Source organism: Erithacus rubecula (genome assembly GCF_903797595.1).
Source record: "Erithacus rubecula genome assembly, chromosome: 27".
NCBI lineage: Eukaryota > Metazoa > Chordata > Aves > Passeriformes > Muscicapidae > Erithacus > Erithacus rubecula.
This window is the reverse complement of record NC_136679.1, coordinates 3,794,043-3,818,894: the sequence shown is the minus strand read 5'-3', so window position 1 is coordinate 3,818,894 and position 24,852 is coordinate 3,794,043. Positions and strand designations below refer to the sequence as shown.

The 24,852-nt window shown below is 50.8% G+C and overlaps 1 protein-coding gene across 2 annotated transcripts; it reads left to right on the top strand.

Moving 5' to 3' along the window:
- Positions 1 to 1,538: 1,538 nt before the first annotated feature.
- GJC1 (gap junction protein gamma 1) lies at positions 1,539 to 23,818 on the top strand. 2 transcript variants are annotated; one of them, XM_079327738.1, is made up of 4 exons: positions 1,539 to 1,606; positions 20,049 to 20,160; positions 21,976 to 22,045; positions 22,176 to 23,818. In XM_079327738.1, the coding sequence occupies exon 4, from the start codon at positions 22,195 to 22,197 to the stop codon at positions 23,374 to 23,376; it is 1,182 nt and encodes a 393-aa protein (XP_079183864.1). In that variant the 5' UTR covers positions 1,539 to 1,606; positions 20,049 to 20,160; positions 21,976 to 22,045; positions 22,176 to 22,194; the 3' UTR covers positions 23,377 to 23,818. The 2 variants fall into 2 exon arrangements, with proteins under 2 accessions (XP_079183864.1, XP_079183863.1); XM_079327737.1 differs by having other exon boundaries at positions 21,973 to 22,045.
- Positions 23,819 to 24,852: the final 1,034 nt, after the last annotated feature.

Sequence of the window (24,852 nt, the reverse complement as noted above, 5' to 3'; positions counted from 1 at the left end):
CACTTTCCCATTCTTGTCCTGCCCCCCATGTGCCTGTATCCATCCTGCTCCCTGTTCCTTGTCCCTGACTGGCTTCTGATTCCCCATCTCAGCCTGCTCCCGATGTCTCTGGTCCCCACCCTGCCCCTGATGCTTTCATCTTCATCCTGCTCTGGGTGTCCCTGTTCACAGCCCTGCTCCCAGTGTCCCCATTCTTGTCCTGCTCTCCATGTCTCTGTCCCTATCCTGCTTTCTGTGTCCTCCTCATGCCCATTCTGCTCCTGATGTCCCCATCTCACCCTGCCCCAGTCCGTGTCCATCTCCCTACATCCCTGTCCTCATCCTGCTCTCCCCATCTTGCTCCCAGGGTCCCCATCACCCATTTTACTCCCAGTGCCTCCGTATTTGTCCCACTATGTCCCCATCCCCCTCCCAGCATCTTTGTCCCCTTCTTGTTTCCACTGCCTCCATCCTACTCCTGGTCTCCATCCACAGCCCTATTCCCACTGTCCCCATCACTGTCCTACTCCCTGTGTCTTCGTCCCTGTCCTGCTCCCAGTGCCCCCATTCCACCCTGTTTTGGTCTCCACATTCCTGCCCTGCCCCAAGCCCTGTCCAGCTCCCTATATCCCTGTCCTCATCCTACTCTTGCTATCCCCATCCCCATCTTGCTTTGTCTCCATTCTGCTCTGCTCCTGTCCCTATTGTGCTCCCAATGTCCCTGTCTCACCCTGTTTGTGGTGTCCTTGTCCGCAGCCCTGCTCCAGTGTGCCTCCCTATTCCTGTCCTGCTCCCCATGTTCTGTCCTGCTGTGTCCCAGTCCCTATCCCCTGCTGCGTCCCCACCCTGACCCCAGTCCGTGTCCTTGTCCCTGTGTCCCTACACTGATTCCAGTGCTGTGTCTTTGTCCCCGTGTCCCTATACTGACCCCAGTCCGTGTCCTTGTCCCTGTGTCCCTACACTGATTCCAGTGCTGTGTCCTTGTCCCCGTGTCCCTACACTGACCCCAGTGCCGTGTCCTTGTTCCCGTGTCCCCACCCTGATCGCAGTGCCGTGTCCTTGTCCCCATCCCCTGCTGTGTCCCTGACCCCAGTCCCGGTCCCTGGGCCGTGTCTCTGTTCCTGTGTCCCCGCCCTGACTCGGTCCCGGTCCCTGTTCCCGTGTCCCAGTCCCGGTCGCGGTCCCGTGTCCCGGTCCCCTGTCCCGTGTCTCTGTTCCCGAGTTCCGTGTCCCGCTCCCGGTCCCAGTCCCGTGTCCCTGTCCCCGTGTCCCGGTCCCGCTCCGTTCGCTCCCGCCCGCCCGGCTCCCTCCGTCCCCGCCCGCTCCCGCTCCCGGTCCCGTGTCCCGGTCCCTGTCCCTGTCCCCGTGTCCCGGTCCCGGTCCCGCTCCGTTCGCTCCCGCCCGCCCGGCTCCCTCCGTCCCCGCCCGCTCCCGGTCCCGTGTCCCGGTCCCTGTCCCTGTCCCCGTGTCCCGGTCCCCGTCCCGCTCCGTTCGCTCCCGCCCGCTCGGTCCCTCGGTCCCGCCCGCCCCGGCCCGCGCGCGCTGAGGGGACTCCGCGCATGCGCCCCGCGCCCCCCGCCCGGGCTCGGCGGCCGAGGGGCCCCGGCGGCGCCACGGGCCGGACCCGGTGAGTGGGGGCTGAGGGCGCGGCGGGACCGGGCCGGGCCGGGCGGGGGCCTGAGGGCACCGAGCGGCGCCCCCCGAGGGGCCGGAGCCGCTGGGGCCGGCGGGAGGCTGGGGGGACCGAGCGGCCGTTCCGGGGGCACCGGGAGGCGGGAGCCCGGGCAGAGCCGCGGGCCCCGGGGGGACGGAGCCGCCGCGGGCTGAGGGAGGCGGGAGCCCGGAGGGACCGAGCCGGGCGCTCCGGGCAGAGCCGGAGGCGCCGGGATGAGCCGGGCGCGCTCCGACGGGAGGGGCCGGTGTCACCCCCCGAGTCCCCGCGTCCTCCCCGTTCCCCGCTGCCTCCCGCGCTCCGGGACGGGCCTCTCCGGGCTGCTCATCCCCAGGGAGGTGCTGCCTGAAGGGCTCTCCCGGGCGGCCGCGGTGCCGGCCCGCGGCTGCACCTCGGGGATGAGCGGAGCGCTGCCCGCGCTGCCGAGCGCGGGAACGGAGCGATCGCACCGGGAGACGCCACCTGTGTCACCCCCGTGCCCGGCCTGTCCTCCCGTGTCACCTCCGTGTCACCCCTGTCCTTCTGTGTCACCCTTGTGCCCACCTGTCCCTCCCGGCTCCGGGCAGGACGGGACACACGGGTCCCCAGCGCTGGCTGCTGCAGCTCCAGCACAGTCCCTGAAGCAGCAGCTCCTGCTCGGAATCCCTTGTCCGGATAAACCCTCATAACGCTGCTGGCAGCCGAGCCAGCCCTGCCTCGAGCTGTGGGGCCGCAGCCGTGCGGTTTGGCATTGCTGGAGGAGCCCCTTCTGCAGCGCCAGGAGTGTTTGCACAGAGCTCTCAGACACGCTCCTGGCGGCATTGTTGGTGTCCTGTGCAGAGCCGTCGCTTGGGCTTGATGACCTTGTGTGTCCCTTCTCACTGAGGACATTCCGTGATTCTCTGTGCTCCCCTCGGATGCGGAGCACGATGAGAAGAATCCTGCTCTTGTATCAGATGAGAGTTTTGGCGTCCCTTGGGCCTTTCACCCAGCGTCATAAAATTTCACAAGAATGACATTTGTGCAGCTATTTTTACTGGCCTTTTAAAGCCAATTCTCATTTCTGTTAGTAGGAATTAGTCCTGACACTTTCTGGTCGGTGTGACCTTCCTACCCAGTGAAGTGCTGATTTTGTTCCACCGTCAAATACATTGCAAATAGGAGATAGTTGATAGGGATTAATTAGGGCAGGGATGTGCTGTACGGATTCTGGAGCAACAGTTGGTACCACCGGGTTCTGATTTTTCATTGGGTGTTTGGTTGGTATTTGGAAATGAGAGAGAACAAAACCCTTCTATCTGACAGACCGTTGATTTTTGTTATTATTTCCATGTCTCCTGCCTGCTCTAAGTCAAGGATAATTGGTTAAGAAAAACCCCAAACTGTCCCTTCCTGTTAGAAATCTATGTCCCGGGGATGTTCAATGAACCAGCTGTCAGTGCAGTTACCAAACCCTCCCTTCTCCAGGTCATTTAAGGGAAAAAGTTGTTTTCTGTCAAGACTCATGTTTAGGGAAATGCAAGGTGCCCTTCTGTGTATTTTTGGTGCTTTCCAAGTCTGTTCCAAAGTTGTGTTTGTGCTTTAATGAGGCAGCAGGTCAGCCGGGCGCTGGGAAGGGGGGTAGGTGAGGAGTTTAAAAGGGAACGCGAGCCTCGCTGTGCCGTGTGACTCCCAGGGCCAGCGCTGGGTTTGCGGCAGTGCTTGCGTTAACTCGGGCACTTCCGCAGCTCTGCGGGCTCTGTGGTCGCTGCTGCCTCGGAGGGGTGGGCTGAGCTGTCACACTGCCGCTGTCTGGCAGTGCCCCGGGAGCTGCTCCGAGGGGCTGCTCCGAGGGGCAGTGCTGCGCTGGCCCGGCCTCTGGCCATGGCTGCGGCCCTGGAGGCGGCCAGGTAAGAGCTGCGGGGCTGGGCTGGGCTGGGCTGGGCGTGGGGTCTGCAAGGTCTGCCTTCTTCCAAGAGAAGAGCCCTTGGTAGGGTATTTCTCCAGAATCAGGAACTTACCTAACATTGCAATTGAAATGCCAGCGCACGGGACAGTGCGGGAGCGCGGTGACATGTCCCTTTGGAGGTTTTACATCACATGAAACTTGTCTGTGTTTTTTGAACTGTGTTGGAAACACGACCAGCTGCTCCTTGGGTTTGTCACCCAGCACCTCTTGGCCTTTTGAAATGGTTTGGTTTAGTTTGAGTGATGAAAAGTTATTAAAAATATTTTGCTAACAGACTGTCCTTACCAAAGGGCCTTAGTGCTTTCAGACTAGATTTTGTTTGACTTACCGTTGATGGAGGGGACTACTGAGTTATTGCTAATAAAAACATTTATTTTTACAAATCTAAGTGATCTCTTAATTTATACAACAGTAGTACAATTTTGGAGTTTTTTTAAAGCAACTCACAGGTCTGAATGCAGGATTCTAGGCAAGGAATTGTCATGAAATCTCTTTGAAATATCTCTCATCCTTAGCCCTTCATTAAGGACTATTTTTGCCCCTCAATTCAAAGCAAGCACCTAACTCATCACAGATAACGTGCAAATGATGCAAATACTGGTAAATAACTGGAAAATTTGGGGCAAGGACTGAGAGCACAGTGCTTGCTTTGAGGAAGGCAGAGAGGAGCCCCAAGACAATTGGGAATGTACAGGAGATGAGGAATTCCAGGGGTTCCAGTCCTCGGTAGGAGGAAAGTTAAAACTCAGACATTGGGCAAATTGAGACCAATTTAAAGAATTTTGCAAAGATTTTGGTACACCCCGGAGAGTTTTAATTATAGGCACAGTTTTTCTAAAGGATTCTGTGGTTCTAAAGGTAATTGGTGTGGAAATTATATTGCTTAGGTGAAACTTCATCTTTAAAAGTCTTTTCTGGGCTTGGATGTTTCTAGAGTTTACAAGAAAAAAAAATTTAAGCTTTGGAATCTAATCACTGATGAAGAGTTTGTGATTAATTTTAATACCTAAATTTCTTGATTTAGTAATTTGAGTAACTTCTGTGAATCAAAAAAATCCCCAGACTTTCCTCATCCACCACTTTTGCCAAGGAAGGGATGGGATCCAGTGCCTGAGGTGCACCTTGGTGTGATCCAGGCACTTAGGACCAGCAGAGCAGCCCAGTTAGGAGTTGGATAAAGCAGAAAGTGCCTTCCTTGGGTGTGTTGTGGACTGAAAATGCAGCGCTGTGGTGTTTCTGTGGGGACAGGGAGCTGGGGAATGCCGAGCCCCAGGGTCGGCTCCTGACCCCAGCGCTCCTGGGATGGGGAACCTTCCATGGGGAGCGGCTGGAGCACGGCCGAGGGTCAGCCCCTGCTTGCTGCGGGGATCTCGGGGGTTTGTGGCCACTGGCACCTGCAGGGGGCTGCTGGTGATCCTTGGGAGTCTTTTCCACCTCGGGATATTCTGTGATTCTCAGAAATCAGCTGCAGCCTCACCACCAGCCTGGAGCTGGGGGGAGAGGGGGCTGATCTTGTGCCTCTTTCCTTACACCGCTTAAAAGTTTCAGAATTTTTTTTAAAGATGGAAATCACCAGGAGTGTTGCCTCTTTGGTGCCTCACCCTTCCTGCAGGGACGTTCAGGATTCTCTGAAGCCCGGTGGAACTCGGACAAGGGTAGCGATCATTAAACACTTGGAGTTAAATCCTGTGGATAATGGACCCCTTTGTTGTCGCTCCCGGGGGATGGGCGCTGCTGCCTCATTAGGGGGAAGGTGATCCTTTGCTCCCAGCCTTTGTGTTCTGTGCTGCCACTCCACAGGGTTGACTTGTGCTCCAGATTTATGTATTTTTAATCTGCTCAATAGGAAGCAAATTATTACCATAAAAAAGTTCTGTTACTATTCCCTGGTTTTTATGGTGGCTCTGCTTTGTCCCTGCTGACCTGTGCAGGGAAGCAGATTCCTGCCCAGCAGGATGGGAGATTCCCTGAGTTACAGATGGTGCCTGGACCCTGCTGCCAGCCCCTCACCTCTGGGTGCCCTGCTTTGGAACAGAGTGAAGGTTTTATTGCAGGAGCCCCTGGCATTTATCAGTGTTTCCAGCTGCTCTCCACACTTCCCTCGAGCAGCAGGAGTGCAATTCCACTGTCCCTTGCTTGTGGAATAACAGGAATGTTATAACAGGAATAACAGGCTGTGCTTTTTATTGACTCAAGTTAGGGTTAATAATGGTCAAATTGTATTAAATCACATTTCATTTGCTGGATTCAGTATTGCTCCATACCTAAATCCCGCTCTTGAAAAAAAACTATGTTTTTAAAATGTCAGAATCACCAAATTTCCCATTCGCTGCCCATTCTTGGTCCTGGTTTTGGGAGGCTCGTTGCTTTCCATTAAAAGCTACAAAAAGGAATTTATCTTCAAAATGCTTCTTGGAGGGAAAAGGGCAATGTTAGCATTTCCTTTTCTGACCTCCTCATACCATAAATATGAATTGTTATCGCTGCTCGGGTAGTGACGCACAGTTCTCCCCATATTCAGGACTGTCTGGAAGATCTGGTTGGGGTTTTTGAAAACTTGACTTTGTTCTGGTGTAAAATTAAGATTTAAGGTGAAAGTTCCTGGATGTGGTGTGGGATAATTGACATACACAATGTGTGGCTGGGCAGTTGTGATCTTACTGGTGATTATTGGTGAAGGAAATAGTGAGAATGCCAAATATTGGAGCAAAAAGAAATTCCTTTTAGTTCTGCAAACACAGAGAACTTGGTTTCATACCTCAGTACTGGCTAGTAATTCCTCAATGATTCTGGTTCAAGGAAGTACATGATTCTGTTTTGAAGCAGAACCCAAGGCTTTAAGCAGTAACACAAGTTACAAGGTTTTCTGACTATAAATAAAAATCTATATTTGGAAAAAACAAATAGTGTATTTATGGACAAAACTGTATTAAAGGAAGTGTGATGGAAAAATTGAGTCAGATGAGCTGATGTATGAGGCATTTCCCTCTGGAGTCATTGGGCTGAAAAATGTTTTATATGCCTAAACTTGAACAGATGCTTCAGCACACACACACAGAGTCCTCCCCCGGTTCATATTAGCAGTTCTGCTCATACCACTGTGATTAATTCCCAGACCAGCCTAGTTTAGGCTCTTTTCCGGGGGCTCGGGGGTATTTCCAGATCATCCAGGTACTTAAGCCATGCCTAGCTGTAAATAAGTGAGCAGCCCGGATTATTAGCGGGATTTGTTTCAAGCTTTGCATTAGATTTAAATGACTCACTGAGCTGGGATTTACATTCTTACATGGGAGTGAAGGATTTCTCTCTCTTACCTTGCCTAGATGGAAATTGGTGGAGTCAGCCAGCTTTTTGCCTAAACAAGTCCATGAAACCAGCTTTGGGCTCTCACAGTTATTAGTTCCAGCTTTTTAGTTACAAATTTGTCAGAAAACGAGTCTGAGTGTGCATGCCTGACCTCGATTGAGATACTGAGGAGGACTGAAGGAGGGAGGATGGGAGGGAGGGAGGCATCCATATGGATGACCAGCAGATTGTGCCTCGCATCCTTTCCAGTCCGAATGCCGATGGGTGGCGCTGGAGGAGCCTGGCAGCTGCATTTGATGGTTTTCCATCGAGCCCCCGTTCTGCTGTCCCGTTCATCTGCTGTCCTGGGGTGCAGCGTGTGCACAGTGCTCAGCATTCCCTCTCCTCTGAACATCCCCAAAGCCTTCCCAGAAAGTGCCACGTCTTGGGCATGCTTCTGTCCACTCTGCTTTGCTGATGAAGGAATGTAGAAAAATGACTTCTGGGTGTAAGCATGGCTCTGGCTGTGGTGTGCCTCGGGAATGCAGCTCCTGCAGGATGAGGGATGATGCTGGTGGCAGCAGGGGATGGATCTCCTGCCCGCGGTGACATCCCGGCATGAGTGGTGCAGCCCTGCCAGACTCAGAAGGAGCCATAGCCTGTGAAGTTCTGTATCTCTCTCTTGCTTAAAATAGTCAAGAGCCTGGAAGGGTGATTGTATGTCTTGTGTGTGCCCATGTTCCCCTGAGGGGGAGTTTTGACTCCTTGTTAACTCCTGGCAGCCTGGCTCTGCTGTGGATTTGGGGACAGCGGTGACAGCCGGTGCTGCAGAGTGCTGAGGTTAGAGCTGTGTCTGTGGGCACAAGGGGTAGGTTGTGCTCATGGGGCTGGCCTAGGTGTCAGTACCTTCTTTAATGGCATAAAATTAAAATAGTTAAAGTTCCTAATGTGTCTCGCAGGTGTGCTGTCCTGCATGCAATATGTCCTCCTAAAAATCTAAAAATCTCCTGATTCTCATGGTAAACACTGAAGTAGTTGAGAAATGACTAAATTTTACTTGTAGCAGATTTGTTCGCAGGAGTTACTCAGCTGCTGCTCAGATATGGAGTTAAACTGTTTTGAAATGAGAAGAATTTTCATGGTGCAAACTGTGATTCCTGAGATATTATAAAGCAAAATAAAATTGAAGTGTTTGGGAGGAAGCACACGGCGATCTTCCACGGAGCCATATGGAAATTATCTTTATTCCTTGGTTCGTGTGAAGTCTTTGCTCCTTCTGGAGCTGCCTTGGAGCTTCTCCCCAGTGCCATCCCCAGCTTGGTTTGTATTCCTTCCTGCTCTTGCTCTCTTTGCAATCTGTGACCAGGCTCTATTGATCGGGTGTCTGCAGAATCCGATTCCCTGCAGGGCTGTGCTGGAGAGCCCTGGACAGAAATAAATCATCTCTGCCCTTCAGGTGTTCTCATTGCCTGGCATCGTCTGGCACATACAGAATTCCAGGGGGCTGCAACTGAGCAGTGAATTACAGCCCCATGTATCAGTTCTGTTCCTTTGCCATCTGCTGGTGCCTCTCTTTCAGCTGCTTCATGGAGGGGCTTTTTCCCCAACCTCTGGAGCCACTCTCTGCTGGCTCCTTTGGAGCAGCCACGTGGACCAGATGGAATCTTGCCTGCTCCAGAGTCCTGTTTCTGACCTGTCCCATGTAGGGGCTGCAGCAGAGCATGGGAGAAGCTCTGGGCTCTCTCAACATGCAGCTACTTTGTGCCTAAACTTACCCTTGCCTGAGGCACTGCTCTGGCTTTCAATTTTTGAGGGGTTTTCCTTCTCCAGGCTACTCAGGGTGTCACAGCTCCCTGCCTGTTTCCCCCCTCAGCCTCCTTGCATTTTTTCACTGTCCTTCCCCCACCAGCCATTCCATACCTCTTCTCCAAGCTCCTTCTGTTCCTTGTTTCCATGACAGGAGCTGGCCAGAGTGAGCAGAGCCACACTCCAAGGTGAGCCATGGGCACTCAGGGGACACAGCAGTGTGTGCTGGGTGTGCTTGTCCTCTGACTCTGGTGAAATGCTGTTTTGGGGCTGTGCTGAGCAGTGCCAGAGCAGAGAGCAGCCTGACAGCCCCAAGATCTCCTGCTTGCTGAGGCTATCTCAGGGCATACCTATTTTTAGGTGAAAATGAGACTTATTTGTTTTATTCAATGTATGCATCACTTTATCCATGTGGAATTCCATCTGCTATTTTATTTCCAGGTTGCATAGACTCATGTGGTCCCTGTGCTGCTCTTCATGGTTGCTTATCCATCTCCCCTTGAATATTTACATCAGGATCCAGGGTCACATCCAGGCAGTGTCCCAGTCTGCCTCTCCCTGTGACCCATGCTCTGACTTCTCTCATTGCAGGAAATGACTGTTTACTCCTATTCCCTTGTCTCACCATACAGGGACAGTCCCTTTTCCAGTAGCCTTTTGGGGTCCCTACAGGAAGCCTCAGATGAGAGAAACTTGCAGAGGTTAAAACCCAGATCTGGAGCCCTCTGTGAGGTGGAAGTGCCTTTCCAGAAATCACACTGACTTTTCCCCTGGTTCATTGTATTTGTACAGATAATCAATGCCCACTAATTTGGCTCTGTGTCCTTAGTCCTGTGTGAATGTTGGGTTTGTAGAACTACACTTTTGCAGGATTTTCTTCACAATCCCTGTCTTGCAGAGCTGTCATGGCAGTTGCTTCCCTGTCCCAAGACAATTTTAGGAATGGCTGTAGCCAGGGTGGGTCCATCTCCCTGCTCCCTTAATCCATCCAGCCCTCCCTGCTGGGACTCCTCAGTTTGGCCCTTTGCTCTGTAACCTTCCCCCAGTCCCTGCAGTGGGAACCAGTTTCCCAGTGAGTCCCAGGGGAATGGGCTGGCCAAGAGCCTGGAGCTGTTCCTGGTGCTGTGAGTTGTGTGTAAAGGAGTCACATCATTTTCCCTGGATGGGTTTGTCATCCCTTTTAGTGACATTGAAGCTGAGCCTGTTTCTGATGGTGGGTTTCTGCAGGGTCAAGATACAGGTGGGAATCTGAAGTGGGAATGGTCTGAGGGCTGGAACAGCTCTGCTCTGGAGATGGGCTGGGAGACCTGGGGGTGTTCAGCTGGAGAACAGAAGGCTCTGAGGAGACTTTACTGGAGCCTTTCAGCTTATAAGGGGGCTTAGAAGAAAAATGGGAATTTTTTACCAAGGCCTGTAGTTAAGGACAAGGGACAACACTTCTAAATGGAGAGATGGCAGGGATAGATGGGACATTAAAATGAAATATTTTACCTTGATAGGGGTGAGGCCCTGGCACAGGCTGCCCAGAGCAGCTGTGGCTGCCCTGGATCCCTGGAAGTGTCCAAGGCCAGGTTGGAGCAGCCTGGGATAGTGGAAGGTGTCCCTGCCCATGGCAGGAGGAGGAACAAGATGGGCTTTAAGTCCCTTGCCACACAAACAAACCAGTCTGTGACTGTGCTTGGCACTGTGGGTGCCATTGCCTTAATGAGACCATCCTCCAAACAGCCAGTGCTTCCTTATCAGGAGTGATCTTATCTGCAGCTAATTGCCCTTTGTGAGAGTGAATGAGCTGTGATACAGCAGCTCCTCAGTTACCCTTTGTATAAGGATGTTTTTGCTAGCAGAGCTGCTGGGCTCTGTTAGGAAGTGGCCCAGCCCTTGTGCATTCCCTCCATGCCAAATAGATCTGCTGGCTCCTGGTTGGAGCTTGAGGAGAGCATTACAGAGCAAGCATGAAGTTCACTCAGTGACTAACAAGATGGCAGCAGCCTCCTAAAATCCTGGAAGCTTGGAAATAGGAAGCTGGGAGAAGCTTGGCACTGTCACCCTGACTGCAGCTGTGGCTGCAGTGTCTCAGTGGGTTTTTCCTTCCTCCAGCAGCCCCACAGCCCAGTACACAGCATCCCCTCATCCCCTGGCTGCTCCCCTGGCAAGCCTCGTGCCTGATCTGCCTTCAATTTGCTGCTAATTGTCCCAAACCGTGTCGATAATAAGTCAGATAAAATCCTTGGCCATGGAAAGCAATCAGGTGGAAAAACTGACCCGTCTGCCACTGTGTGCTTGGTGCAGCGTGCCTGTCACTGGGAAAAGAGCTTCTGGCCTCCTTTCATGAAACAGGAGTTATTTCCAGCTGTTCTCAGGGGGAAAAGCCCCAGTTGGTGTGTGTGTTTCCCAGCTGGAGTGATGGAGCATAGGGAGTTCAGCGCTTCAGGTCTCTTCCCAAGGGAGTCTCAAAGTATTCAAGTCTTTCAGAAAAGGACAGTTTTATGTTTCTTACTTCATTACAGGAATTTTTTTTAAACAAATAAGTCTGTGAATCTATGTGCATATTTATATTCTAAATTTTATCTTTGGCAAAATAAAACTGTTAAGACTCCTGTTGAACTCAAGCTGGAGTAACATTTTAGTGCCAGTATGGCAATCTGCTGCCTTACACTGCTCCTTGTCTCAGAATAAACTGTGTAAAACCAACTTTATGAAACAAAACTCGTCAGCTGTTTCTGTGGTTTAACAGCACTTGGGAGAAGTTGAAGCAGCAGTAGAGTGAGTGAAGTGCTGGTTTGTTGTGGACCTGTTCTGTGGCAAGGTGCTGTCCTTGGCTGTCCATCCCAACACCATCCCCATGGATTGTTGTGCCATTTGGCACAGCTGGCTGCTGTCCTGCTCAGCTTGGCACCCTCCACCTGGGGTCATGCAGAGTTGGGTGAAGTCACAGGGGGCTGCAAGGCTCTCTGCTCCTCTGTGTCCCAGCACAGGAGCAATCCAGGCCCAGTTTAGCAGAGGTGTTCCAAGTACTGGGTGCCCTGAAAGCACCAGCACGGCAGGCAGGGTCTGGAGAGGTGAGGTTTTGGTTTGCAGTGGCCTCCTCTGCCTCTGCTGTTGTAGAAAACGTGATGTGGATTTGGTGGAGTTGTAGCCTGCAGCAGTGGCTCCCACTAGACCAGCTAGAGCTGGGGAATAAAACTCATTTTTTTGAATGTGGGTCACAGAGAAGCAGCTGCTGTGTTGCAGGATGGGTGACTGGGGACGTTGTGGCAGACTGTGTCGGGGTGTGTGGTATCTGTTTCATTTACAAGCTGTTCATGGTACTTTCTGAGGCTTATCTATGAAGCAAACAGTGTCATAGTTTCTCCTGACTGTCATAAGATGGTGGTGGGAGCATTAGGTGTTCATGCCCATCCTAGTGCCTCCCTCTCAGGCAGCTGAGAGCTTTGCTTCTGATGTACAGGAGCCGACAGAATTGCTCTCTTTTGGCTTCTCTCTCCTTTCCCGAAATGGCCGTGAGAGTGATATTTGGGTCAGCTGCTTCCAGTGTGTCATTTTCTTCTGACACTCATCCCTCTGAGCACAGAGGAGGAGCCCCAGGGAAATGCTGTGGAGCTGTTGGCTGCACTGGAATTGGGTGTAGTGAAAGGGGTGCTGTGGTTATTTGAATCACTGATCACATCAAGGCAAGGAAATCTCTGATGCCTGCCTGGGTGGGATGGAGGATGCAGGATGCAGGATGGAGGTTGCAGGATGGAGGATGCAGGATGGAGGATGGCCTTCCCCAGAGAGCTGGGGGGATCCAGGTAAGCACAGGGATGCTGCAGATTGTCCAGAGGCAGGGCCTGTCCCTCAGTGCTGCTGGGGATGCAGTGCCCAGAGTTCTGTGTGTTCTTCCCTTGGGACCCTTGGGGTCTGTCTGGGGAACAGGAATTGTTTACTTCTTGCCTCTCGCTTGCAGTGCCTGGGGCTGTGGGTCTGAGGTTTGGGGTGGGCCCAGGTGCTGCTGTTCCCGGGTGATCCCAGTGGGTTTGCATAGTCTGGGCCTCTGTCTAACACACTGCCTGTCCCTGGGGCAGTGCTGGTGCTCCTTCCTTCCTTCCTTTTCCTTTCCTTTCCTTTTTCCTTATGCCTTTCCTTCCTTTCCTTCCTTTCCTTCCTTTCCTTTCCGTCCTTCCTTCCTTTCCTTTCCTTCCGTTCTTCCGTTCTTTTCCTTTCCTTTCCTTTCCTTGCCTTTCCTTTCCTTTCCTTCCCTTCCTTCCTTCCCTTCCCTTCCCTTCCCTTCCCTTCCCTTCCTTCCCTTCCCTTCCACTCCCTTCCCTTCCTTCCCTTCCCTTCCCTTCCCTTCCCTTCCCTTCCCTTCCCTTCCCTTCCCCTTCCCTTCCCTTCCCTTCCCTTCCCTTCCCTTCCCTTCCCTTCCCTTCCCTTCCCCCTCCCCTTCCCTTCCCTTTCCCTTCCCTTCCCTTCCCTTCCCTTCCCTTCCCTTCCCTTCCCTTCCCTTCCCTTCCCTTCCCTTCCCTTCCCTTCCCTTCCCTTCCCTTCCCTTCCCTTCCCTTCCCTTCCCTTCCCTTCCCTTCCCTTCCTCTTCTATCCCTCACTTTTGTCATTCTTCCCACTGCAATTTTTCCATCTTTACCCTTCCATTTGCCATATTTGTTAAAATAACTGCTGAGAACACAGTTCCCTGTAGGCAGCAGCACAATATTTTTAATATTTTAATAATGTATTATGTTGTATCATGGCAGTATGAGTAGCACAGTGAGGTAGCTGTCCTGCACTGGCAGGGGGAGGATCTCAGGTCACAGTTTCTCTTGCTTGTTTGGTTCAAGTCCCTGCAACTTGTCCCTTCTCTGTTATGTTCATTTTTACAGGAAAAATTGCTAAATTGCTTTGCTCCTGTTGCTGTTGCCCAGGCTGTTCTCCATGGTCCCCAGGGAATGGTGACATAAATTGATACACAGAAAATTCCACTTAAACATAAGAAAAGCTTTTTTTACTGTGTGCATGGTCAGGTGTAGGATCACACTGCCCAACCTGACTTTCCAATGCTCCTGTCTCTGGAGGTGTTTAATAGGATCAGGCTGCCCAGAGAGCATGTGGTGCCTGGTCCAGGAGCTGCTCCTAGGAAGGAGAACTCTGCTGTTTGAGAGATGGGTGCTGGCTGTGTGATCACCTCATGGAGAAGCCTGCAGGATCCCATGGCAGGGAGGATGGGGACTGGCAGCTCACACTCAGGGGTTCTGTGCACCTGGGGCCACGTTCACCCAGTCTGAAGGTCATTTCAGCTGGTAGGACAGTCTTTCTCAAGGATGCCCTCTGGATTTTTGGATTTTAAGGGTGTCAGTCCACAGCCCTGCTGTCTGCAGATAGCCTGGGCTGGCAATCCAGGAGCTCAGAACTTGGTTAAACACTTGGTCTTGGTCTCAGAACAACAGTGTTGAATGTTTTCTCTTGTATGGCTTGAACTTCAAATTCAAATTAAAAAAAAGTCTTTTACCTATGCTGTAATTCCTTGTTTTCAACATCCAGCTGAACCCCACATGGAAAGCTTTCCTGTGCTTCACTGGATGCTCTACATGGAGTAGCAGGAGCAGGCAGGGCCTGGTGGTTGTGCTGGACCTGCCAGTGCTGCAGGAGCCCAGTTCCTCCAGGAGCTGCTCAAACATCCAGGCTCAGGGGGTTAAACTGGTGCAGGAGAGCTGTGAGATGTGGGAGTGCTGGTGGAGTCAACACTGGACTGGTTCTGGGCTCCAGCAGCTCTTCCTTGCTGGGTAATTCCTCATCTTGGGAAGGAGGGATTTGTTCCTGCTGCAGGCTCCAGTCCCTGCACTCCCCAGGGTTTGGTGTGGCCAAGGCTGCCCAGGGGTTTCAGTGTGTCCTGAAGCAGCACACAAGTCTCTGACCACTTTTTTCCTCCTTGATCACATTTCACACCAAAACTATTATAAATACATATTATGGTGTTGGTTTTTCCCAAATATTGGGGTGGATGTGTATGAGTGGTGCTGACATGGTTTTTAAGATAGTTTTCTTTAGGGGTAACATAAGCTGATAAAATGTCTTTGTAGTAAGTGAACTGCCTTGGTTGGATAACACCCAGTGAAGATACCAGCACTAGTCATCTGTAATAATTAAAAACCACAGCTCTAATTAAGACTAATAAGAAAAATAAATTAAAACCACAACCAAGAAACACGCATGCTCTAAAAAGGCAAACTCAAGGAGTGGCCATGTAAAACAGTTCCTAGAATATGGAAAATAGTTTATAAAAAAAGTTTAAAAATGTATGATAGGTACAAATGTAGGATAGATGAATATGCAACAAGCTGATGAATTTAAGGGGTGTCTCCAAAACAGCAGTGGTGCTCTTGGCTGAATGCCAAGCACCTATTAAAACCTTTTATTTCATTGTTTGTCTCTTATTGCCTTTTACAAAACTTTTTAAAATCTACCAAAAAAGTGAACCTCATTTTCACAACCACAGTGCTGGCACTTCTGCCTCCTGGCATATGCAGGCTGGGTGTGAGGGGTGTGATGGAAGCAGTGCCAAACTGGGAGCTCCTTCTCACTGTCCCTGAGCTGAGCCCCCTCATTCCATCCTTCAGGAGGGATGCTGATAGCTGGGCCTGTGTCAGGCCATTCAGGGTGACACAGACCCCACAATGTGCCTCCAAGATTCTCCTGCTGTGGCAGGCACTGCACAGCCCAGCCTCCATTTCCCATGGAGCCTGTTGTCACTGCAGGCTGCTGCTCTGAGATGAGCCCAGGCTCAGCCTGTCCTGCTGCTGCTGGGCTCCTCCATGCCAGGCTCTGCACATTTGGGGTGCCTGCCCTGCTCACCATGCTGTAGGTGCAGGAGAAGCTGCTTTGGGCCAGCACAAAACACGCTGTGATTTCATTTGAATTTTGTCACTGCGGGGGAGTGTTGCTAAAATTGTCACTTGCCTTGCCATGTTAGCAGTACCTGGAGGGCACGCCAGGGCCACCCGAGGTTCATGGCTGAGCTGCAAATTCCACTTTATCTGTAAGCTCAGGCCTTGAGTGGGTATATGTTGATTTTCAAAAACATACCTACTTGACATCTTTATTTTTTTGACAGCGCAAGAATCTTATTATATCCCTACCTCTTACCCATATTTGCCTGTTCTATTTATAGCCCACAGAGGATCTGTGGTCTCATAATTCAACGTGGGGTTTTTAAGACTCTGGGAATCAGCAGAGCCTTGTTAGCATGCCTGGGATTGGAAGGCACCATTCAGAAATGGTTTCCAAATTGACATTGACGTTGTGGCTTTTTCCAAACCGTTCTCTGCTGCTGCCACGTGAGCCCTGCCAGATGACAGAGGATTTATTTGAAAGAGCACTGTGTGCTCTCCAGAAAGTCCCAGCCTTTTTCTTCCCAAGTCATCTATAAGATTAAAAATATAATTCAGTGCACTTTATTTATTCCTTTTCATCTTTATTGCTGAAAATAAAAGTGGTGGTGATTGAACCCACTTCCTTCACAGAGGGTAGAAGGGTGAGTTGTCTTACCCCAGGGATATCCCCAGATCCTTCCCTTGTGTCACTCAGGACATTGTTCACTGGAATTGCTGCTCAGGGAGTGCAGGAGGCATCAGCCCAAGGCTCACCAGGATTTGGGATGTCTTGGCACCATTCTAGTGCTGGGTCTGGCCACAGCTCTTTGCTTTCTTGAGCAGTGAAGTCTTACTCGTTTTTCAGGTTAAAAAAAAAACCAAGGGAACCTCTCTGCTTCCTCAAAAGTACTTGTAAATCATGTAATTTCTTACTTTTCAATGTAAATGAGATCTGAATGAATAATGCTAATTATTCATTCATCCTAGTTCAAATACTGTTTTAATTAGCCTGTGGGCCCAATTTCACTTTCATGCAGCATGAAACCTCTTTTGATTAACAACAGAAAAATGCATTTCTTCTTCTTTTTTTTTCCCTGCTCAGCACATGTCTTTTTAAACTGCTTAAAACCAAAACAAAACAAATAAATCATTAATAAATTAATCAAATTTCATTAGCATGACCTGGGAAAAAATAATTTAGGGAGGAAAAACATCTTCTGGAGATATATTTATTCTCCTTAACAACTGCCTTGGGGCTACAAAACCTGCAGAGAAGCTGTGGCTGAGGAGGTGCTGGTGAAATATGGAAATTTAGGGACCCTCCACCACTCCCTGCCATCTAATTGCAGGGACACCTTCCACTAGACCAAGCTCCATCCAGCCTGGCCTTGGACCCTTCCAGGGATGTGGCAGCTGCCCTGTGCCAGGGCCTGCCCACCCTCATGGTAAAATGTCTCTGATGTCCCATCTAACCCTGCCCACTCATAGTTTAACAGCATTGTCCCTTCTCCTGCCACTACAGGATAAAATGTCCCCATTTTTTTACAAGTTCCATTTAAACTGGCAGGTCACAAGATGGTCTCCCCATCTTTCCTTCTCCGTGGTGAACAGCCCCTGTTGTCCCAGCCTGTCTCCAACCCTTGGAGCATCTCTGTGGACTCCCTCCAACAGGTCCCTGTGTGTCCCATGCTGGGGGCTCCAGAGAATTCCCCCTTTCCTGCTGCTCACACTGCTTTGGATGCAGCCCAGGGGACACTTGGATTTCTGCTCTGTTGTTGGTTCACTCTTCATCCTCCAGTATCCCCAAGTCCTTCCCTGCAGGGTTGCTCTCCATCCACCCACCCCAGTCTGTGCTGTTGGGGATTGCCCCAGCCCACACCCAGGACCCTCCAGGTGGCCTTGCTGAAGTTCAGGAGGATCCCTGGGAATGGCATCCCTTCCCTGCAGGGTGTCAGCTGTGCCCCTCAGCTTGGTGCCACCCTTGGACATGCTGGGGCTGTGCCCAGCTCACTCCTGTCACTGATGGAATGAATGAAGGGAGTCCTGGTACCACAGGAACATCACAGAAGAGTTTGGATGGGATGGGATCCACATGGATCATCCAGTGCAGGTCTGTGATCCTCACAGGCTGCCAAACCAAACCAGCACTCCCTGCACCCTCCTGCTCAGTGTTTGGTGCTGCAGCTGCCAGTTTGTGCTGGGCTGGAGCCAAGGGGCTCCAGTTCATACTGGGCTGGGCCCAGTCTGTGCTGAGACAAGGCCAGGAGATGCTTCTGGAGGTGTTTGGGATTTGCCAGCCTGGAATGGGGCTGTCTGACACCCACCTGTCCTGCCTCCTGTTCCATCTCAGGGGAATGGGGACCCTGCTGGAGCATTGCAGCTTCCTCCTGCCCCACTGCTGTCCCTGCCCATCCAAGGGCAGGATCCTGAGCATTTTACAGCAACTGCTGCTCCACAGGGCAGTTCTTCCCACCCTGAGTGCTGGGAAGTCATCACTGTTTGAGGAGAAAGCTGAAAGGAAGTGAAATTTTCAATGTTAAAATGTTTAAATTCATAGCCAGCCCCCCATGGGCTGGGTAGAGGAGGGGGCTCACCTGAGGGGCCATTCCTGGGGGGTGTGTGAATAACAGGCATGTTAGCTCCAGAAATCCTTCACCTGGAGCTGATTTCTTTTTTCCCATGTACCTGCTCCAAATTCTCCTTCGTTCTCTCTGGGTGTCAGTGCCTGCAAAGCTTTAATTCAGGAGCCAGCTCTCTGTCAGGGATAAGCCTCTGATAGTTCATCATGGATCCTGCCTGCTCCAGCCAGCCTGCTTCACTGGAAGTGCTGAAATGAGCTGATGACAAATACAAGGAGTGAAAGTCTCTCTCAAGTGCACTTTCTGGCATGACTTAAATTAGCTAAAATTGCTGACATTCTGTCTTTCTCAGATACGTGTCAGTGTCCATTGACTTTTCTTTCAAACATTGGAAACTTATTGAGTTAAATGTTGCCAGAAACAGCAGATGCAGGAGGGTGGGTGTTTTTTGGGTGAAGGTTACTGTGATGTGTCAGGGTGCTGCAGCAGTGTGGGGAGGCAGAACCTGCCCCTCTGACCTTGGCTGGTCCCACAGAACAGGAGGACACCCCCAGAATTCCTCTGGGAAGTTCTTGGGTCTGTTCTTCATTTCATTTGGATGGGCTGAACCTTTCCAAGATTTAATGACTGGTCATTTTGCTTGAACCAAAACATTTGCTTAAAGACCAGGAAGTTCTTTGCCTGCTCGTGGGCCCTCCTGTGTTTGTCCCAGCAGGTCTGCTCAGGACTTGGACTGAATGGGCAAAGTGACACTTCCTTGGCAAAGAGGATCAGCTCTTGGGCAGCTCCAGAGCTCCACAGCCAGGACACACTAATTGGCATCTCCTGGTTGTTAACCACAGGCTGGGTAAATCCTCCTGCATCCCAGGGCTGTGGGAGCCCCAGCACGTGTGTGTACGTAGGTCTGGCACTCTGTGCATTGATACAGCTTGTGGAATTTGGGTTGGGAATCACAGGGGTGATTCCTGTGTTGTGGGGACCTCTCTGCAGGTAGAAGATGCACCATGAAAAGCTGGCATGTACCTTGAAGAAGTTTCTTAGATGGGAGGTAGCAGCTTGTCTAAAAGTAAAGATTCTCTTACTGAAATCTGCACTTATTTCAAACTTCCCTGTCCTTAACTGCTGAGGAATGTGACAGTATATGAAAATTTAAAGGCTGCTTCCTGCTGTTACTCCAAATTTACATTGGCAACAGTGTTTAATTAATTTCAAATTTACTTAGTAGTTTACTTTCAGTGAAAACTGTGGCCCTGACATTTTCAGGGAATAAGAATTAACCTCTTAAACTCCTTTGGGTTTTGTCTCTTTTTTAGTTGATGAATCAGGAGGTGTCAGTGGGGACATGCCTGTGCTGTTGGTGCCCAGGGTGATGAGATGGGCAGAGCAGTGTGCTGGGAGGGGGTGTTGAGCTCCTCCCCTCTGTTAACCTCTTGTTCCAGATGTGGGATTCCCCTGCCTTTGCTGCCTGTGACTCACTGTGCCCCTCACCTGGACTCTGAGTGGGGAATGCTGAGTGTGGGGTGTCTGAAACCTCATCCACTGACAGAACTCAGCTGGCAGAGCTGGTGCCCTGCTGAAATGGGGGTGCTGAGCCCCTGCAGGAAGGGGCTGCACTGGGACTGGAACCTCTGGTCTCTGTTAAAAACCTGTTATTTCAGCCAGTGCTCTGTGACAGCAGCAAGGTTGTGTTGAAGAGAAGCTTGGATTGAAGCCTTGGGAGGACTGCATGCACCTCTGGTAGCTCTTATCTGTGGAACACATCTGATTTTAACATGTCCTCCTTCAGGGCTGAGTGCAGGTGGCCTGTCCACCTGGGTGAGAGATTTTTGTCCTCATTGGTAATTTCGACGACAAATCATGATTTTAACTCATTGCTATTGGGGTTTACAATTCACTTTCATTTTCCTCCTATGTTTGCTAACTAAACAAATTGATCTCTGTCAATCACTCACTTGCAGGCACCTTGCCCATCCCTCAGCTGCCTTTGAGGCTCCTGTGTGCACTCTCTGAGCTGGAGAAGTGCTGAAGGATGCGGCCGCAGGCGCCCGGGGCTGTCTGGCTAACAGGGAGGTAAGGTCACCCCTTGCTCCTTCCCAGCCAGCCTCACATCCATCACTGCAGCTCTCCTGGACACCCTGATCCTCCTGGCCTCCTTCCATCCCTGTTAACTGGCACCCACAGCAGCCTGTCCCCAGCAATCTGTGTTTTCCTGCACAACTCATCTCCAGTTCTCACCTGCAAACTCGTGTCCCATGGACACATTTTGTCAGCAGCGACTCCCCAGCTGAGCTTGGGAAGGTCCAGCCTGGCTCTGCCAGGGATTTTCAGAACTGTTGTAATTATGGAACTGATCTTGGACCTAATGTGGAAATCATTTATCAAGACTTTTGTTATTTCTGATCACTTTATATGGCCTTTTTTAATACTCTCCTGTGCTATTTTTTTTTCTCTCACTGTCATGAAGTGATAAATCAAATGTCCTGCACAGCTCATCTACACCATATCCCTGCTCCTGGCTTTTCAGTGAATCACTGAATTCCACCAGAGGGAGATCACATTTATATCCTTGAATTCTGCATTGCTTGCATCTCTTCACACTTCATTATTTTGCCTATAAACTCTGTATTATGTGGAAGAAGTTGAATAGTTCCAAGTACTAGTTTTCTTCCAGTGTCCTGGAATTTCTTCAGGTTAAGAATAAATCCCTTTTAAGATCAGAGTGCTGGAGATTTGTCCAGTTCTGGGTTTGGGATCTGTCACCAAATGCTGTTCTGATGTAATAATTTCTTTTAATATTCTTTAACAAACTGATATTTGACATGATCAAAGGTCTGAAAGATGCCTCATCCCCTATTGCTCTAACAGTGTCCAGCAGCTGTTCTGTGTTTTACCAGTTCCACTCCTTGGAGCTCCAGGAGGGCCTGCAGTGTTGTTAGGGTTTGTTCCAAGTGTTGCCAGACGGGAGTTTCCAGGGATGGGATTTTTGCTGTTAGGATTGCAAACTTATCCTGGAGTCCTGGAATGGTTTGGGTTGAAGGGGCCTTGCAGCCCATCCAGTGCCACCCCTGCCATGGGCAGGGACGCCTCCCACTATTCCAGGCTGCTCCAAGTCCAACCCAACCTTGAACACTTCCAGGGGTCCAGGGGCAGCCACAGCTTCTCTGGGCAACCTGTGCCCTGCAGCCATTGGAATTTGGCAGAGTTGCCTGTGGCTGTGCCAGGCCCTCGGGAGCGTGGCCAAGCCCGGCAGTTCCGGCTCAGCTCAGCTCAGCTCCTGCCAGCACTGTCCCTTCTCCCCTCACCCACCCACCACTCACTTCTGGGGAGTAGCTCTTCTGAAAGTTTTGGCAGGTAACTCTTTCTAACCAGGCTTTCACTACAAAATCCACACCAAAATCTTGTCTGATTCTGACAGGAAGGTTCTGAGCCTCCCCGAGATGCTGGCCCTGAATCCATCCACAGTTTGAGCATAGTTAGAGATTCTTGGCCCAGCCCTGTCCATGGGCTGGCCCTGCAGAGTGACACTGCTCAGGCCACCAGGTTGTCCTGCCTTTGCATCACAGGTGGGCTGGGACCTCCTTTCCTGATTAAGGACAGCTGGTACTGCCCTTGGACACAACAGTGTCTCCTGTGGGTTGTGGCTGAGACCATGATCACCAGCCTAGGCTTTAACAAATTAAAATAAATCCCTTTGTCAGTGGTGGAATGGGGCCAACAGCACCCAAAAATCTCATGGACACTTGTCTCTGTGTCAGCTTGCACTTTAAATGCTTTTATCAACCTGTGACATACACAGCAGCTGTGTCTCTCTCTTGGACTGGGGAGTAGCTTTGGGAATACATTTTTAATGAAATGCTACTGAACTGCTACTTTTTCTTACAGCAGATTCCTCAAAAGCCTGCGGAGGAGACGTAGGATCTTCAAGCAAATTCTGGCAGCTGGATCCCGATAGCAGGTGGTGGTCACAAACATGGAGGGTGCTGGGTGGAAAATCTGTAGTTTTCAGACTCTCTCGGTTGCATTTGAACCATTTAGACTCAAACTGATAAACTCATAAATATTTGGGGGTTCTGTTTGTTTTGTAGATAAACTCATTTGACCACCATGAGTTGGAGTTTTCTGACCCGCCTGCTAGAGGAAATCCAGAACCATTCAACCTTTGTTGGCAAAATCTGGCTGACAGTGTTGATTGTGTTTCGGATTGTCCTCATTGCCGTGGGAGGAGAATCCATTTATTACGACGAGCAGAGCAAGTTTGTGTGCAACACGGAGCAGCCTGGCTGTGAGAACGTCTGCTACGACTCCTTCGCCCCCCTCTCGCACGTCAGGTTCTGGGTGTTCCAGATCATTGTGGTGGCCACTCCCTCCGTGATGTACCTGGGCTTTGCCATCCATAAGATCGCCCGCATGGTGGAGCACAGCGAGGCCAGCAGGAGAGCCAGGAGGAGGAGCTTGCCCGTCCGCTGGAAACAACACCGGAGCTTGGAAGAAGCTGAGGGTGACCACGAGGAGGATCCCATGATGTACCCAGAGATAGAGATGGAGAGCGTCCAGGAGAGCAAAGAGAAGCAGAGCCCTGCCAAAGCCAAGCACGACGGCCGGCGGCAGATCCGGGAGGACGGGCTCATGAGGATTTACGTGGTGCAGCTGCTGGCCAGGGCCGGGTTAGAGGTTGGCTTCCTGGTGGGGCAGTATTTCCTGTATGGCTTCCAGGTGAGCCCCGTGTTCGTGTGCAGCAGGAAGCCCTGCCCGCACAACGTCGACTGCTTCATTTCCAGGCCCACCGAAAAGACCATTTTCCTGCTGGTCATGTACGGGGTGAGCTGCATGTGTCTGCTCCTGACCCTCTGGGAGATGCTGCACTTGGGCTTTGGCACCATCCGGGACACGCTGAACGCCAAGAAGAAGGAGCTGGTTGACTCTGGCACCTTTAACTACCCCTTCACCTGGAACACGCCCTCGGCTCCCCCGGGCTACAACATCTCCCTGAAGCCGGAGCAGATGCCGTGCACGGAGCTGTCCAACGCCAGGATGGCCTACAAGCAGAACAAAGCCAACATTGCCCAGGAGCAGCAGTACAGCAGCAACGAGGGCAACATTCCTGCCGACCTGGAGATCCTGCAGAGGGAGATCAAAGTGGCTCAGGACCGCCTGGACCTCGCCATCCAGGCCTACAACAACCAAAACAACCCCAGCAGCTCCAGAGGGAAGAAATCCAAAGCGGGCTCCAACAAAAGCAGTGCCAGTAGCAAGTCAGGAGATGGGAAGAACTCGGTTTGGATTTGACTTTGGCTCAGTTAATACAATGTGTTTTTTTCTCCTAGTTTCTCATAACCAGCAGTCCCATGAATAATGGCTTCCATTAAGGGAATATTTCACTCTGCTGATTTTCAGGGATACCGTTGGCTCGTGATTCAGGCCCTGGAAAGGGTTTCTACAGTGACTCTAGGACTTTTGAACTTTATTCTTTTGTCTTCCAAGTTAGGAGACAAATAGCTATATTTAATTCATTCTCATTGAACGGTTTATGCTGTATGTACAGTATTATAGTACATTTCTTATGCACAATTTTTTTTGTATTTGTACACTGGATCTGAGGTTACACTTTTTATATCAACAAGGACAAAGCAATGGGTAGCCATTAGCATTTTGTTAATTTTATTATTGTTGTCTGCAGTTATGTCATTGTTCTTCCTTGTTTTCCAAGTAAAACTTTTTATAAAACTTTTCTATGCTGCGTTTCCAAAGTGCCTTGAACATGCAGAAGTGGAGTCAAAATGGATACAAACCATGAGTGGGGAAACATTTGGGAAACCTCTGTCAATGGTGCTCTTGACTCTGTCCTTTACTAAATTAATGTGCTGCTTGCAACCTGGAAGTGTCATCCCATAAGCTCCTGTGTCCTACAGGCTGTTTCCTCTATGGAGAATGACTTACAGGAAAAATGTGTGTGTGTGTGTGGTGGGAGGAGAAGGAGTGCCAGCTGTGGGGCAGAGAGGGCTCAGGGCTCCCCACACACCTTGTGCAGCAGGAGGGAGGAGACACTTCACACTCCTGCAAAACATCCAGAAAAAACTGAATGGGAATGTCTGGATTCAGTGTGTCTCTGTGAGAGAGATGGGAAGAGAAGTTTGTGAGGCCTCCTGTTGTGTAACACCCTGTGCCCAAGGGCAGGCAGTGGTACCTTCTGGGGAGGATTCCTGTGCTTCCCAAAGGAATGGGGTCAGAGGGAGCCATGGTAACTGTGGCTGTGGAATCCCCTCCCTCTGCTGCAGCCAGCACACACGAGCTGTCTGCAGGAGGCTCAGTGCCTCTGCCTTATTCCAGAGCCCTCTTCCTTCCGTTCTGGCCAAGGGATTTCCTTCAGAGCAATATGTACAGTTTAGCTTTCTGCTTGAGAGACCAGTCCGAGCTGGCATTCTGTGGCTTTGGCATTGAACTTGAATTTACAATTAGCAGAAGGGGAGTGAGGGACTGATGCCTTTGGCTCTGTCTTTCTGGCAAGGAGCCAGCTCAGCTTGGAGAGACGCTGATAAATGTCTCTGCTTTCTGCTGCTATTTATAAGGGATTCAGGACCTTGCTGTGCTCCCTTTCTTTTTTTCAGGTCTCCATGCATTTTAATATCTTTTGGGGGCCTGTTTCAAGCAGGACTGTTCTCTTTCAAGGCTACCTCAGTCCCTTGTCAGAGCTGGGTCAGGAGTTGGATTCATAGAGTCATTGAATCCCAGAATGATGTGGGTGGGAAGGGACCCTAAAGAGCA

Coding starts and splice junctions, on each gene's coding strand:
- GJC1 (XM_079327738.1), top strand. CDS start 22,195: ATGAGTTGGAGTTTTCTGACCCGCCTGCTAGAGGAAATCCAGAACCAT.